The following is a 14205-nucleotide window of genomic DNA, read 5'->3' as shown; positions in this document are numbered from 1 at the left end:
ATGTGTACGAAAAAAAAAAAAAAAGAAAAGAGAAACAATACAGGTAGGGTGCCTGTCGAGAAACAACCCATGGCGAGAGGGAGGATCGGTGTGCTGGGGTCATACGATAGCTGCTCCTAATTGGGTCGTATTAAATCGCAGGACCATCAATATTCCGGCGGCAACGTAACGCTACGTTCATTACCGGAAGCCGCTAATTAATCATGTTTCGCCAATTTCTGTCGAATTTTATAACAACGCGGCATACGCTCGTTTGTCGCACACGGCGCGGCGCCACGGCCAGGCGCCATATACAACGTGCATTGCGACGAAGGAACATCGGAGCGGAATTCGCTGGTCCGTGTTGTCGCTCTCGGTCGGTCGATCGGTTGGGTGACGCGACTCTCGCTTTATAAATTAATAATTCCACAGCGCGGTCGACATCGGCTGTGCGGTGTCTCGCCGCGCTATTTATCGCGATCACGTCAGCTTCCGCGCCGGGTCGCGCGCGTGGGAAGATTTTCCCTCGGTGCTACTTCGGAAAACGGTAATCGTAAATATCGCCAGCCCCCGCGCAACGAAACGAGAGTTCGATTGAACGAAATGCGCCTTCGATGCTTTACCCGTAGATGTATTTTACCATCGTCGACACGGCACGGCCCGGCGATGCGAGGGCAAGACGCGCCGGAAAAAGATGCATAGTCGGCCGTAAATCTGACCATCGGTAAACAGTTCTCGAAACGCTTTGGGTTATGCTCCGTGCTCAAGAAAGCACACCGGGAAATGATGATCTATTATCCGAATTGCCATTTATTATATTATGTCATCGGGCCAACTAGCGCGGACTCTCTCTCTCCCTCTCTCTCTCTCTCATTCTCATGCTATTCGTAATATACATATATTTTCCACTCCGATAATAACCTCATCGCTCATACATCAATATTTCTTTTCGTTACAATATATTATTTGTCTCGCCGTGGATGTGTCGCCGCTTAACAACTAGATGGCCGCATAAATCTTACTTATCATATCTATTTATCTGCCAGGCAACACTACCCCAGTCGTCCTTAATTATGCTCGATGGGGTGGTAATAGAATATTATTATGCTACTCAATATGCATTTTGTACGCTAACATTGATAGCTTCTCGTTCTTTTTAAGTGCAACGCGACGTCTTATTAAAGTATTAACGAGCATATTAATATTGTTGAAACAAGTAAAATTATTATTATTATAGGTAAAAGATGGAATCTTGCCAATATTTCTCGTGTAATTGCTATACTTACGTAATACTTGCATTAGAATGCTGCGAATAATAGGCTATTAATTATGGAAATATGCCGACGAGAAAATTATAAACGGCAATTTATTACTAAGAGATAGCTGATGAAGATTGTTAAGAAGAATCATCTAATATTTTAACCGTAGATATTGAAACTTTTTGCTACTCCATTCTTTTTATTAGATGGAGAATGAGTCACAGAACAAAGGTTGCGATATTTTTTTTTTACGAGTTTCGAAATATACAGTCTATTCACCGACCGGAGCGATTGGTTTTTACTTATGTATCTAACTATTTACGTTCATCAACCGCTTTACGAGCAAGGCTGAGTTTCGAAACGCATGAAAAAAAAAGTATTACAACCTTTTTGTAATCTGCTGTACGTAAATATATATAGGGCATTCTCTGTCAAATCGGCCACCTCTTCTATTCAAAATTCAATTTAACCAAAAAATTGTTTTTGGGCTCAAATTGTAAGAAAAATGTAAATTATTATACTTGTGTAATTGAATAGAGCTCTGATATCGAATACTAGTCAAATGTTTAATAATAGATATAGATTATAGATATAGATATAGATATATATATTATATTTATAGATATAGATTATATAATCTATAGTCTTAATGTTTTCGTATTTTCAAAAAAACGGTATACAGTTGATACTCCATCAAAAATTGATTTTTACATGAATATAAAAAATGGAACTTTAAATATTATATAAAAATACTAAATCTTAACAGGTAAAAGATAACGAATATGATAGATATAAATTACTTATTTAAAAAATAAAATGCATATCTGAGACATAGTTTCTAAACTATCAAAGCTTACAAGAGAAGTTAAATGAGTCATTATAACTACTCAAATCTAAACTAATTTATTGAAAATTTTGGTATATTTATTTTAGTTGATATCCTAATATAGAGTAAAAAGAAGCAAGAGAAGTCTATGTTTTATTGCAATGTTTTATTTAAATTTATTGAAAATGCAATTTTCGCGTAATTTGATACGAAACTGAAAGTAAAATTGAAAAGCTTTTGTCGTAATGTAACAAAAATGGATATATTTTATAATATTATATTTCATTATGATACTTAATATTGTTATAATAATAGTACTTTTATATTGTATACAATATATTTAAGGGGATTATAATATATACGAAAAATAATTATAAAAATATGTATGTACAAATGATAGAGAATGCATTCTCTCGAATAAATATTTGTAATTATCAAACTCATACAAACGATGTGTGCGATATAAAATTTACCATTTATTTGCTTCGATAAATGTAATATAAATATTAATATAAAGCGTCGATTAATTTTGAATGTTTAGACTGTATGTTAAATTATGTTTCCTCTTGCTGAAAAACAATACAATCTACGCTTTCCTCTTTTATCTTTATTGCTGAGATTACATCTATGATAAATATTAGCAAGGAACAAAATTTATAATCGATATTACGTTTTTTTATGTTTCACATATAGTTATGCAGTTCAGTAGGTGAATACAATATTACGTGTCAATATCAAGTTTTTATAAACGATTAATGAAATGAATCATCAATAATTACCTCTTCTCCATTTACAAAGTAAAAGTTCAACCATTGACGTGGAATTTTCTAGGTGTGAAGCTATATCAGCGAGCGATTATGTTGAATTCTCCAACTATATGACCAGAGATCGCAAGTATCCAAGGCACTGTGGTCAGCTGAAAGAATTCGACGTTTACAGCGAGAGGAAGTTCTTTCGCGTTACGTTCAAGAGTAACGATCGTCTCGACGCCACGGGCTTTAATGCCAGTTACGTGTTCCTGGACGAGGAAGAAAATTACACGATGAAGATACCTGCAAGCAACGGATCGGCACGGCACGGTGAGGCTTTCATGAAATTAATTAATTATATCACGACGCTGCTTGCTTTATACTTACGCAAGTATCTTCTGATTTTTTAAAGCAGTCGTAACACTATGTAACTCAAGAATTTGATAAGGTATAACAGGAAGTGCGTCTTGTATAAAAAAAAAATCTTTCTCATACTGTACGTAAAATTTTCCTAGTTATATTATTATATCGGTTACTTTCAGCAAATATATATTTGCTGTTTATTATCTGTCTTTCAATAATACGGTAATGGAAAATATTCGATACATATAATTAAAAAATTGCAATGTGATCCTGATTCCAACTAAAGTGTTAAATTAATTTTTTACTGTGTAAAGTTCATATCTGTGCAATTTTTTAAAACGTCCAAGTTCATACATTTCGCTCGTTTTCAATAATACAATTATTTACGATGGATATTGGAAATGGAAAAATGTGAGCCGTGGTGTGTAGAGTTACATAACTGCAACAGATAGGTACATCATGCGTGAAGTATTCGTTATATTCTCCGTATTTACAAGAGAAATCGTAGTGTTTCATATATTTCCATTATTATGTAAATATACTAACCATTTTAATTCTGACATAAACTTATCAAGCGAACAAGTAAATAGTTAAAATGGCAGATGAATAAAGATTTTTTCTGAAAGACACGATATATATACCTTGAATCTCGAGAGAAACAAGCCTTTTCTTTTTCAAAGCTTTCGAGAGAAAGAAATCTGTCAAAGAGAAAAGATTTGCCTGTAATATTATAGTTAAAAGTATAGCATATTTGAATTTAACTGAATTCTAGACTTAATATAATTTTTGAAATACGACGAGTTTTGTATAGAATTAATATGGTCTCTGAGAAAACTCAACCCCGAACAAAGTCTCGTTTCTTTTAATCGTTCTAACTTGTACGTTTAGTAGACAACTACGACCATACGATGGGGTCATTATGTGTTCCCAGCTATTTAAATGTCTTGTTCGCAATTTCTATGACAGTTATTTCACTTGATTCTTCCTTCTTACTGTACATACGCGCACGTTGTAAAAAAACACCAACGGATATTCTAGAAAATAATTGAGTCTTTTGTAACATAAAGGAAAGCCCGACAAGAGAGGCCGGTAAAAACCCCGTAGAAGGGATCTATTCTGAATTGTACGGAGATCCGTTCATTCGCATTCTCGTTTTCTCGAGGAGGCGAAAAGTCACGCGCGCGGCAACGTAAATGGATAGAAGCGGCCTGGAAAAGGTAGCGCAGGCAGAATGAATTAAGGCGGTGTACTTTAGCCCGTTTCGTCAAATCGAATTGCGCGGAGAGAAGCCCGTTATTCACTCGTTTCGCGCTGGCAAACGGGGTCGAATACCTCGGATTCGTGAAACTTTTGTTACAACTTGGAGCATTGTTGCACGCCCAATGGTTGAAGTAGCCCGGTGCCTCTGGGCTTAATAGCTCGAAATACATCTTCGAGCATTCGGTCGCCGTTTAAATGCCGTTCTAGAGTGGTAACAATTGCAGAACAGAAAAATGTGCAAACTCAACGGGTTGCACGATCGAAACGTATAAAATATATGAATCGTGTAATACATGCTGTATCATTCTCTATCTACTGATAGAAAATGTTCCGATCAATCGGAACTAATCGATTCTGCTAATAATTCTTTTTTGAAACGCGTCATGCGTCATCTCTAAAAGAAAAAAGTTTTTCGTTCTGATCCTGTAATAATATTATTCGGCTTGCTTTTTATTTGTTGCATTGCGAGTATTGTAAAATTATTGTAAAATTAGATTTTATTTATTACGCGATATTTGAGAAATTGATTCGACGAAACCAGTTATGTAATGTGAATTATTTTTGTCACAGCGATTCCGGCATACGCTGTCAACTAAAATTGCCCGCCATTGTCGCGAAACAAATTGCAAATAGGACTCGGCCGGATGTGACGCGTATTTATAGGCAATCAACGATAATGTCGCGTCCCACTTTTCCCATCCGCAAGGCGCGAGATTATATAGCAACAATTTCAATATTCTATAGATTGTATCGTCAACTTTGCAATATTTGTCTGCAGGAACCAACGTGAGATTGCATAATGAACAAACCAGTGTAACAAGATTCGCTATTAGTTTGGTAAATAGGTCGTTATCGTCAAATTTGATAATGGCAGTGTGGGCAATGAGAAAGCTCGGGCAGCGTTTTCTAAAGAAAAGAAAAGAAAATGCGAAATGAATCAATAAGTGATAAAGCATCTTGATTTTTGAAGGCAAAATTAAGGCTCCTATTCACTTATCACTATTGTCACAGATTGTAACGTCGAAGAAACGAGAAAGCATACAATCAAAATTTCTGTAAATTATGTTTGAATAGAAATATTTTTTAATAAAACAACATCTTTGCAATCGAATAGAATAGATTTAAGATATATCCTAAGCTATCTTTTTGTGTTTCGGGCAGAGAAATTAAATAATATTTATTTTTATATATTATTAATTTGATAATTTGTCGTATTTTCTTTTTGATTATGCACCATTCATTTTCAAATATATGTAATTATTTAATAATTAATGAAAAATCTTAAAACTGTTTATTGACTCATCTATCGTATTTATAATAACATTGGTTTACTTACGTGGACGATTGAGTTATAAAATCTAGAGATTTTTTTTTCATTTGTAATGATTACCAGCGAAAAAAATGTTCGCATTTAGTATTGGCCATAACGTGTACAATTGTTGCAAAAGTGTTACGGCGTTTTTATTACATCACAACGGCTCCCCGCGTTTTGCATTTTTTCCACTCCGCGCTCCATGTGCGGCAATAAAAAAGAATGCACGAAGAGTAAACACGAACAAAACGTGCGATATGTATATTACTATTTATGCCATCGTTAACACGAGTTATCACGCACGTGGTTCCATATACAGGCCAGACAGGGGATCGATAACGCCATCGCATGGCTCTCTCCAAGGGGTAAATTGCGAAAAAAGAAAGAAAAAAAGAAAAAAATTGATTCTGATGATGGAGAACTATGTATTTCTTTATCTGGCTCACAAGTCAAAGTAACTGTGAAATCGTTCTTTTTTTTTTCATTAAAGGTATCGCGCTTTCGCCCCCGCTGTTGCTGTTACTGCTGTTGTTCTCGAGTTGTCTCTTCGTTGACGACGGAAGCTCGCATTAAGAAAAGGTATAGTCACAGCGACCACGCGGACGAGTCCTGGCTCAATTTACAACGAACCGCAACTTTAAGATCGAAAGAGCCATCCAGAGTCGCCAATAGCTCAACTCACCGAAGAAAGTGACGACCTCGTTGACAAATTTGTCGGGAGGGAGTGTGTGTTACTCAAGTCTATTATCCGACCGGGACATGAAGTCTTAAATTTGTCTACGCATCCTTTCTCATTCTATCCCATTCGTTCGCGTCACGTCGACTATTTCGAGGAGAAAGCATCAGCGGTAAAATACTTTTACGTCTAAACAGCGTGCAAGAGAAACGACCGTACGGACGATGTCATTCATCAGGCACTCGTCGCCCGTTACCGTAAACAGAAGAAGTGGGATTAATTGGCTGCGTGGCTAAATTGCCAGTAGTAGCCTACGTGGGTAAGTTACAGTCGACAACTAATTCTTCCAAGAAGAATTTTTACTTTCGAGGAGAAGTATAAATAAAGTTTTGTGCGGTGGCTCGCAAAGACATTCATTGACAGTATTTCGATTTAAGCAAATGCGTTTCAAGTGCATGTGATCTCTCTGTTTATCGTTGCAATTTAATCATAGTTTGAAAGTTGAATGCAGCTCGCAGCTGCAAAGCACTTTGATTCTCGATGTTTCTTTCAATACCGAGGAAATTAGAAATTAAGCAAGCACATGCCCTCTCAAGCCAGGTTTAAGCCGAATGAACGTGCGCGAATGAATGTACGTCAATGAACATCTCGCGACATTGTTTATTAATTGGTCGAAGCAAGTGCATCTCAATTGTATTTGTTCACGCTCGCGTACTACATTTAAATCTGGCTTTAGGGGAAGTCATTTATCGTACGATCATTCAAACCTAATTTTTACTCATTCTATGGTTTTTTTTTTCCTCACGCGGGATCTACGAATCTTTTAAGTCATTGTAACGATCTATCCGTATATCACTCGAAAGTCATACATACCATAGGAAAAATTCGCCTTCATAAATACGGATAGACTTTTACTATGCATCCTCTATATACGACTGTGATGTTCCCGTTCTTTCTTAGTTTATTAGAAACAAAAACAAGTCTGATCATTCGTAATCGATAATTAGGTTCTGGAGATATTATTAATCGCCGATCGCATCACGGAATGACTTAGAAAGCGTATAGTTAAGTATTTATCATCAAAAATCCTGTTTCAATGAGCGAGCGTTTAACAGGAAAATTGCGTAATAATACGAAATTGCGGATCGATTTCGAATCCAGTGAGAATACATAATCGCGACACATCTAATAGAATATATGAGAGCGATTAACGATTGTAATTCTTAAAAATGCGCGTTCGATTGAGCGATTTCGGCGATAAATGTTTTAATAATGAGCAATACGTGATCGACCGAATTTACGGGCTGGTGATGATTAAAGGAGGATATTTTGGAAACATTTTTTGAGCTTGTGGATTCCATCAATATTATACAATTTAATATCACGGATGCATTGGTAAACATTAATTTCTTTCAATCTGTATTTCATCATGATGCGAAAAATCAAACGCATTCAGTAAAAATCACATTAGTTAAAATAATTTTCTTATTAAATAGAAGTATATGAGTAAATTGAATACTGTAAAATATATATTTTGACCTAATTTTCTGTCGGAATCATTATTAATATTTAGCATTAATTAAATTTTTGTTGCTCTGAAATTGACCGTGTTTTACAATATTTAAATATATATATGGAATATTATTACCATCTGTCTCGTTAAAGCAGGGTCTTTAATTTTGCAGGATAAATTAAAAACAATTACTCAGAGAAAAGTTTCAAGAGAAAAATTAATAAAATTAATAAAGTTAATTATTTTTGCGTAAATGATCATCTAAAATATTTTGTACCCTAATTAAAATTACCTTTATTGATAACATATTGCATATTATTGTTTATTTTCTGATTTGATGAGTATTTGAGAACATCATAAATTATGAATTTAATCACAATTTTCAAAAGAGCAAGTAGAAATGAAACGAATATTAAAAAGAATAAACATGTCAAATAGTTTATTACGATAATATTTCAAAAAAATAAAGACTTGAATTAATGTAACGTGTTTCATTGCGCATTTTTGATGAAATATTTAAAGGTTCATATAAAGAATAGTTATTGAAAAAAAATAAAAATGTTAAATAATTCTTTATAAAACAATATTTTGTAACAGTTCATATTTCCTTGTCGCTAAGACATAAAAATGCTTTAGATGTCTATTCCCAGGTTAATATTATTAATTTTAGTTTCATTAATTATTATTTTAGTTAAATTAATGAATTGAATCTATTAAAGAAATTTTATTTGAAATTAACTACAAAATATAATTATTAATTCTGTTAGATTCTAGTGGTTAAAAATGTATCTATGAAATTTTAATGGTGGTAATCTATATATATTCAATGATAAATTTTATAGAATTAAATTTTTTATAAAATAAAAATTAATTTTTAATTTATCAATTAATATAAGAATAACATTGATAAACAGTAGAAAATTTCTGTTTATTTATATATTGTAATAAATATATAAATATGTAATAAAAATAAAATATATTATAATATAATATATATATAATATATATATATATTATATTATTATGTTATAGTATTATTTATTATTATATTATATTATATTTTTTATTATTATATTTATATATATATATTGTTTTATATATTGTATTGATCCTTTAAGGATTAAATTCTTTTTAATCTTATTAGACTATATCATACACAAAATTCTATTTTTGAAAATTAAAAATGTTTGTTGTACGATACATAATGAAATTATTATTAATATCTAAAAGAGAAAGAGAGAGAGAGAGACAGATTTCACTTTCATATTTATAACTTGAACAGTTCTTTTTATGGAAAGTCATATGCGACTGAAATGTATAGGTATACCATTAAATTGTCAAACGATCAACGAAACTGATATCAGTTCGCTTTAAAATTAGTTTCATACGTTTTTACATGCATCGAATGTCCGTTTTAAAGATTGTTGATATGATGATGTTTTGTCATAGAGATACAATGAAATACAATACTTAGACTTAGAGCGAGTCTCAGTCTGTTGTAGAATCATTTATATGACGATCAACACATATACAACTTGTGGAATAGGGGAAGAGAACTCGGTATTGTAGATTCGGCTGAATGCGTCAATATAGCATTAAGTTCCTCCACTTTCTCAAAAAAATGATTTCGAAAGAAGGTTAGTAAATCTAAATCTATAGGCCCGATGTATTTCCTCGAGCTTACTACAGCGATTATGACAACCAAATAGTGTCGTATTCTAACAGTTCTCCGCACATCGAGCGAAGATCAGAATATTTGACTGTGTTTACACAAAATCATGTTGCAAAACATAAACTCGATGTGTCGAATGAGTATGTCTCATACGTATGAAGAAAATCAGCATGGAAGATAATACAAGTATGAGGAATGAGGATGGATTTCTATGAACTCAATATCAAATTGTGTATCTATAGATACATAACTAGGTAGCAATACTGTCATTGTGTACGTTAGACTCTATCGTACGTCGAGTACTTTTTAAATAGATTTATAATATTTTTTATAATTTAAATAGGTTTATAATATATGTTGATAAAAATTCTTCCTAAAAATTTTTGTTTAATTTTTGCAAAAAAAGTATGCTCACAGTATGACGTGTTTGCGTGTCGTGCGCGAGAAACAAGAAGAATTGCGTGCATGATGTATGACCGGGAATGTATTTTCGTTTTCTATTGTTCCCACGTTAACGTGAACGAAGAATAAGAAAAAAGAAAAGAGGAGAGTAACACTATTAGCAAATTGAATATTTAATTGGCACTATTAAATGCTTACATGTAACTATCACCATGTAAATATTGTTACATTCGACCCGTCAATCACTGTCACTATACATACCATACTGTCTCAAGCCATACTAATGATTCACGAATCGAGAGAGCCAATATGAGAAACAGTAGGTCGCAGCTTTGACAGTCGGAGAAAGTATAAAGTATAAACCTCTCTGTTACCATCCCATTGCGTCGCCAAAACAATGGCATTTATTTTATGATCAGGACTTATGCGATCAACTGATCGATTAAAAATTAATTTATTATATTATATGCATATAAATTAATTAATTATATGGTTAATTTTATAATATATATAAATTAGCGTTAATTTGATGCAACTGATGCTTGCAATCAATTGTTTGATTGAGAGTTAATTTATTGTACAGATGTATAATAAATTCAATGACGGATTTACAACAATTTTTTTGTAAAGATATGCCACTGTCCATGAGTTTGGAAACGTGGTAAATTCAAATGATAGAGAAAATGATCAACGAAAGAAATATCTGTTGTTATTTCAACGTTAATGTGTCACAAAGATAAGAGAGAAACTTTACACGCAGTGCAGCCTTCTGAAAAGTTGAAAATTCTTTGTTAAAGTGTCGTTATATATATATTATATCGTTACATGTATATATTATATACATATATGTTCACACACGAACCTATGGACAGTATCGTGTATCTATTTCATTGCTAATTTTTGTATTTATGCCTAAAGAGAAATTAATGCAAATTGTGTCAGAATTCCAATAACGATGTACTGCTTGGAAAGCCCCGTAATCAGGCAAGAATTTGAGGGGCAACCTAGCAGCGCGCGTTCCTAAATCCTAGAAATGTAACTTTTATCCTTTCGTACCGCCTATTACTGGGACCTACGAGTCGAATTATCCGAGTTGCGCCTGGGGCGCTCCAAACTTTGTCCTGCGGTTAAAACTATCCGAAAGCATCGCAGTCGTGCTTCGGAACAAAGGCCCGACCGTTGATCGGAGCACCGACTTCGGTATCCGCTGAAAGCAGCGGATGTATTTTCTTATTCTGTTTTGAGGCTCTTGCCCGATCGTCTCACGCATAAGTTACGAGAATGTAATACAATCATCGTTACTGTCCTAAATAAACCTTCACGTATGAATCCATACGTCAATTCTACGGTCGATTCTTTCTATTTTAGTACCATCTCTCCTTCACATCCCCATTTGTCGACACATCACAGTTAGAAATTCATCAAAAAATATTATAAACCGACGCGAATTTGAAATTCATTTTAAAATTTTTCGAGTAGATCGTCGCGTCTTAACGATCGTGATCGAACAGTCGATCGTGAACGAACGACACAATTTGATGTCATCTCGTTCATGTTTGAGGAAAACTTGGGTATCGATTCACAACCAATAAAGTTCTCCTATCTGCCCGAGTTCTCCAACCGGGAAACAACCTATAATGTTGAAGAGGCGGTTAAACTTGGACGTAACTCTACAAGATTGTTAAACGCGCAAAGGAGGCTGCTTTGTCGCTTAAGAAGCTACGAAACGAGAAACCCCTTTACGACGCATTAACATCTCAGCATAATTGTTTGAGATAATTATCTCCGGTATTTAGAACCCAGACAGATACCCATCACGAACTCTGTTTGTTTCAGCAAAATCCACGGGCAACTACAAACATAATACGTACGCTCAAATATATATAATTAATTCGCGAAGAAATGAAAAGATCTTATTTCAAAAATGGAAGAAAAATTAAATATTCACCGAATTCCCGTGATCATATATTATATAATGAGAAATATCTCTCTAAATATTTATTGTTAATATATTGCTAATTTGTTGTTAACAGGTAATTATTTAGATAATAAATTTTTAATAACCATACATCTTTTTAATATCGCGGTTTACGACTGTAGTTACCAATTATATAAAATGAACTATATTTGTGGTCATAATTAATTATTTACATTGACAAAATTATAATAATTAGTATAATATTAAATTAGTTATAATGAATTATAAATAGAACGGAATTTAATTTACACTAATAGTTTTAATTAAAATTGAGTAAATAACCAGTTATAGTTTATATATTATCAATTTTGCATCGATTTATGTCGACCGCATCCAATATGTCGAAGGAATGTCGTGTGCTATACAAATTTCCCTTTATCATGATCGGATTATCAGCAAATGGTATTATGCGCTGATGATAGTATAACATAAAAAACAAGATTGTACTATATATTTCAAGATTATGTTCACACAGAATTTTTATGTTTTGTTTACGTTCAGTTTACGCGAATATTTTCATGCGTATAATATACGAGCAATATTAAATGTACAAACTATTATATAATAAATTAAATAACACAATGCAAATATTAGTAATAATAATGTTAATATATCTAATTTTATAGTACTGATAAAAAAATATATGTAAGTACTGTCTAATGTAATAACACATTAAAGAATTTCGATGATTCATAGATTGTTTACATAGATAACACGTAGTAGGTAAAACGTAGTTTATGTAGTTTGCATTTTATATATAAAGGATAAATATTATAATACTTGAATCTCTCAGCTTTTCATCATGCATGGGAAATAATCGACTTCAATTGGGAAAAGCATAAGAACATAAACAACACAAAGTTTAGAGGGGACAAATGTCTTAATAACAACCTTTTAAATATTTTTAAGACATCTTATGTTCCAATTTTAACCTTATTTGTAGTGTTTAGGTTTTTATCACTCTTAATTGATAATACACTTATTATATGTACATTTACTAGTAATAAAATCTGTTTATTATTGGTAAATGGATCTTAATTTTTAATTATTATGAATAATTTTGTGCGCAACAATTCCGCGCTTGACTTTTATGCTTATCTTTGTCTTGTTTGTTTGAATTATCAGTAGTCTGTTTCTTAAATTTAATTCAATTATTTTATTATATGTTTATTATGTTATATATATTATATACCAATTGTAATGAATATTTGTTCTCTTTCAGGTGATTATATTCTAGTAAACTAGAAAAATTTAAATACTGTATAATTGTCTCATCATAATTGCAAACATTGGACGGCTAAGGTATCTCGGAAATGCGAATTCCTATATTCATCAAGATATATTATTTCAAATAATGTATTATTGTGCAAACAATTATTTCCATCAATAACAAAGAATAAAATATATCACAAAATGCTCACCTTGCGATCCGTCGTCATTTCTAGCTACCTCTCTAATTTTCTTTTCCTCTCTTTTCTCATTATTTTTTTTATGGTACTCATGTAACAATTTTGCTAGAACAAATAAACTCCTGGTTAGAATTGTGGGCGGTTATAATTAATTATTAGAATAAAATGATCGCTCAGCTGTGTCTTGCTCTTGGCGTTGGAAATACAGAATGTATTAATTACGCGATTCTTAAATATTACAATGTTTTAATTACCATTTGATTATCATTTATTTCTCGCACAATCAACATCGCCAAGAGCGACGTGCTGGCAACGCGGTAGCGCTACTCTTGATTTTCGGCTGAATATACAAATTCGGCTGAATTGCACCCGAATTATCAGCATACAAGTATAATATTACGAATCTATATACGACGTGATATTTAAGCAGATTCGTCTCGGAACCAATCTGTTCTATGCCTGCCGTATTCTGTGAATGAAAATGAATGCTATTTATGTGGCAAAGCGGCTTCGTTTCTCGCGTGATTAATTTCACGCATCAAAAGTGACGCGGCAGCGTTACGCGATAAATTTTTGGTCGAACGAGTATTGCAAAATATGCGTTCGAATGAATAACATGTATCGAATCTATATTACATGATGGTTAACTATTACAGTAAATGATAATAAATGAAAAGTTGTATAGGTTTACTTATCATGCAATTAAACAACTTGCGTAGCAAGCACTCGTGGCACTCGTTCCGTAGCTGATGCGTTCCCGCCGCGACACCGTGTTCTGTAAATGAAAAATGAAATGACTTCATCTCT

The 14205-nt window shown here is 32.9% G+C and overlaps 1 protein-coding gene and 1 long non-coding RNA gene across 2 annotated transcripts in view; one reads left to right on the top strand and one right to left on the bottom strand.

The window, feature by feature from the left end:
• Positions 1-7074, top strand: part of Sol1 (CUB domain-containing protein Sol1) — a 202224-nt gene extending 195150 nt beyond the window's left edge. Inside the window, exons 11-12 of the mRNA XM_018542596.1 lie at positions 2896-3143; positions 6239-7074. Coding sequence (XP_018398098.1) covers positions 2896-3143; positions 6239-6321 — 331 coding nt within the window. The 3' untranslated portion in view covers positions 6322-7074. The remainder of the gene's footprint in view (positions 1-2895; positions 3144-6238) is intronic.
• Positions 7075-13218: 6144 nt separating this feature from the next.
• Positions 13219-13832, bottom strand: LOC108776098 (uncharacterized). Its single transcript, XR_001940778.1, has 3 exons — positions 13653-13832; positions 13411-13503; positions 13219-13312 (listed from the first exon to the last, which is right to left on the bottom strand). It is a non-coding gene; the product is annotated as an uncharacterized LOC108776098 (long non-coding RNA).
• Between the last annotated feature and the right edge of the window lie 373 nt (positions 13833-14205).

This window comes from Cyphomyrmex costatus, unplaced genomic scaffold (genome assembly GCF_001594065.2).
Source record: "Cyphomyrmex costatus isolate MS0001 unplaced genomic scaffold, Ccosl1.0 scaffold337, whole genome shotgun sequence".
Lineage (NCBI taxonomy): Eukaryota > Metazoa > Arthropoda > Insecta > Hymenoptera > Formicidae > Cyphomyrmex > Cyphomyrmex costatus.
Note: the sequence above shows the minus strand (reverse complement) of the source record. Positions and strands in the feature narration are given on the sequence as shown.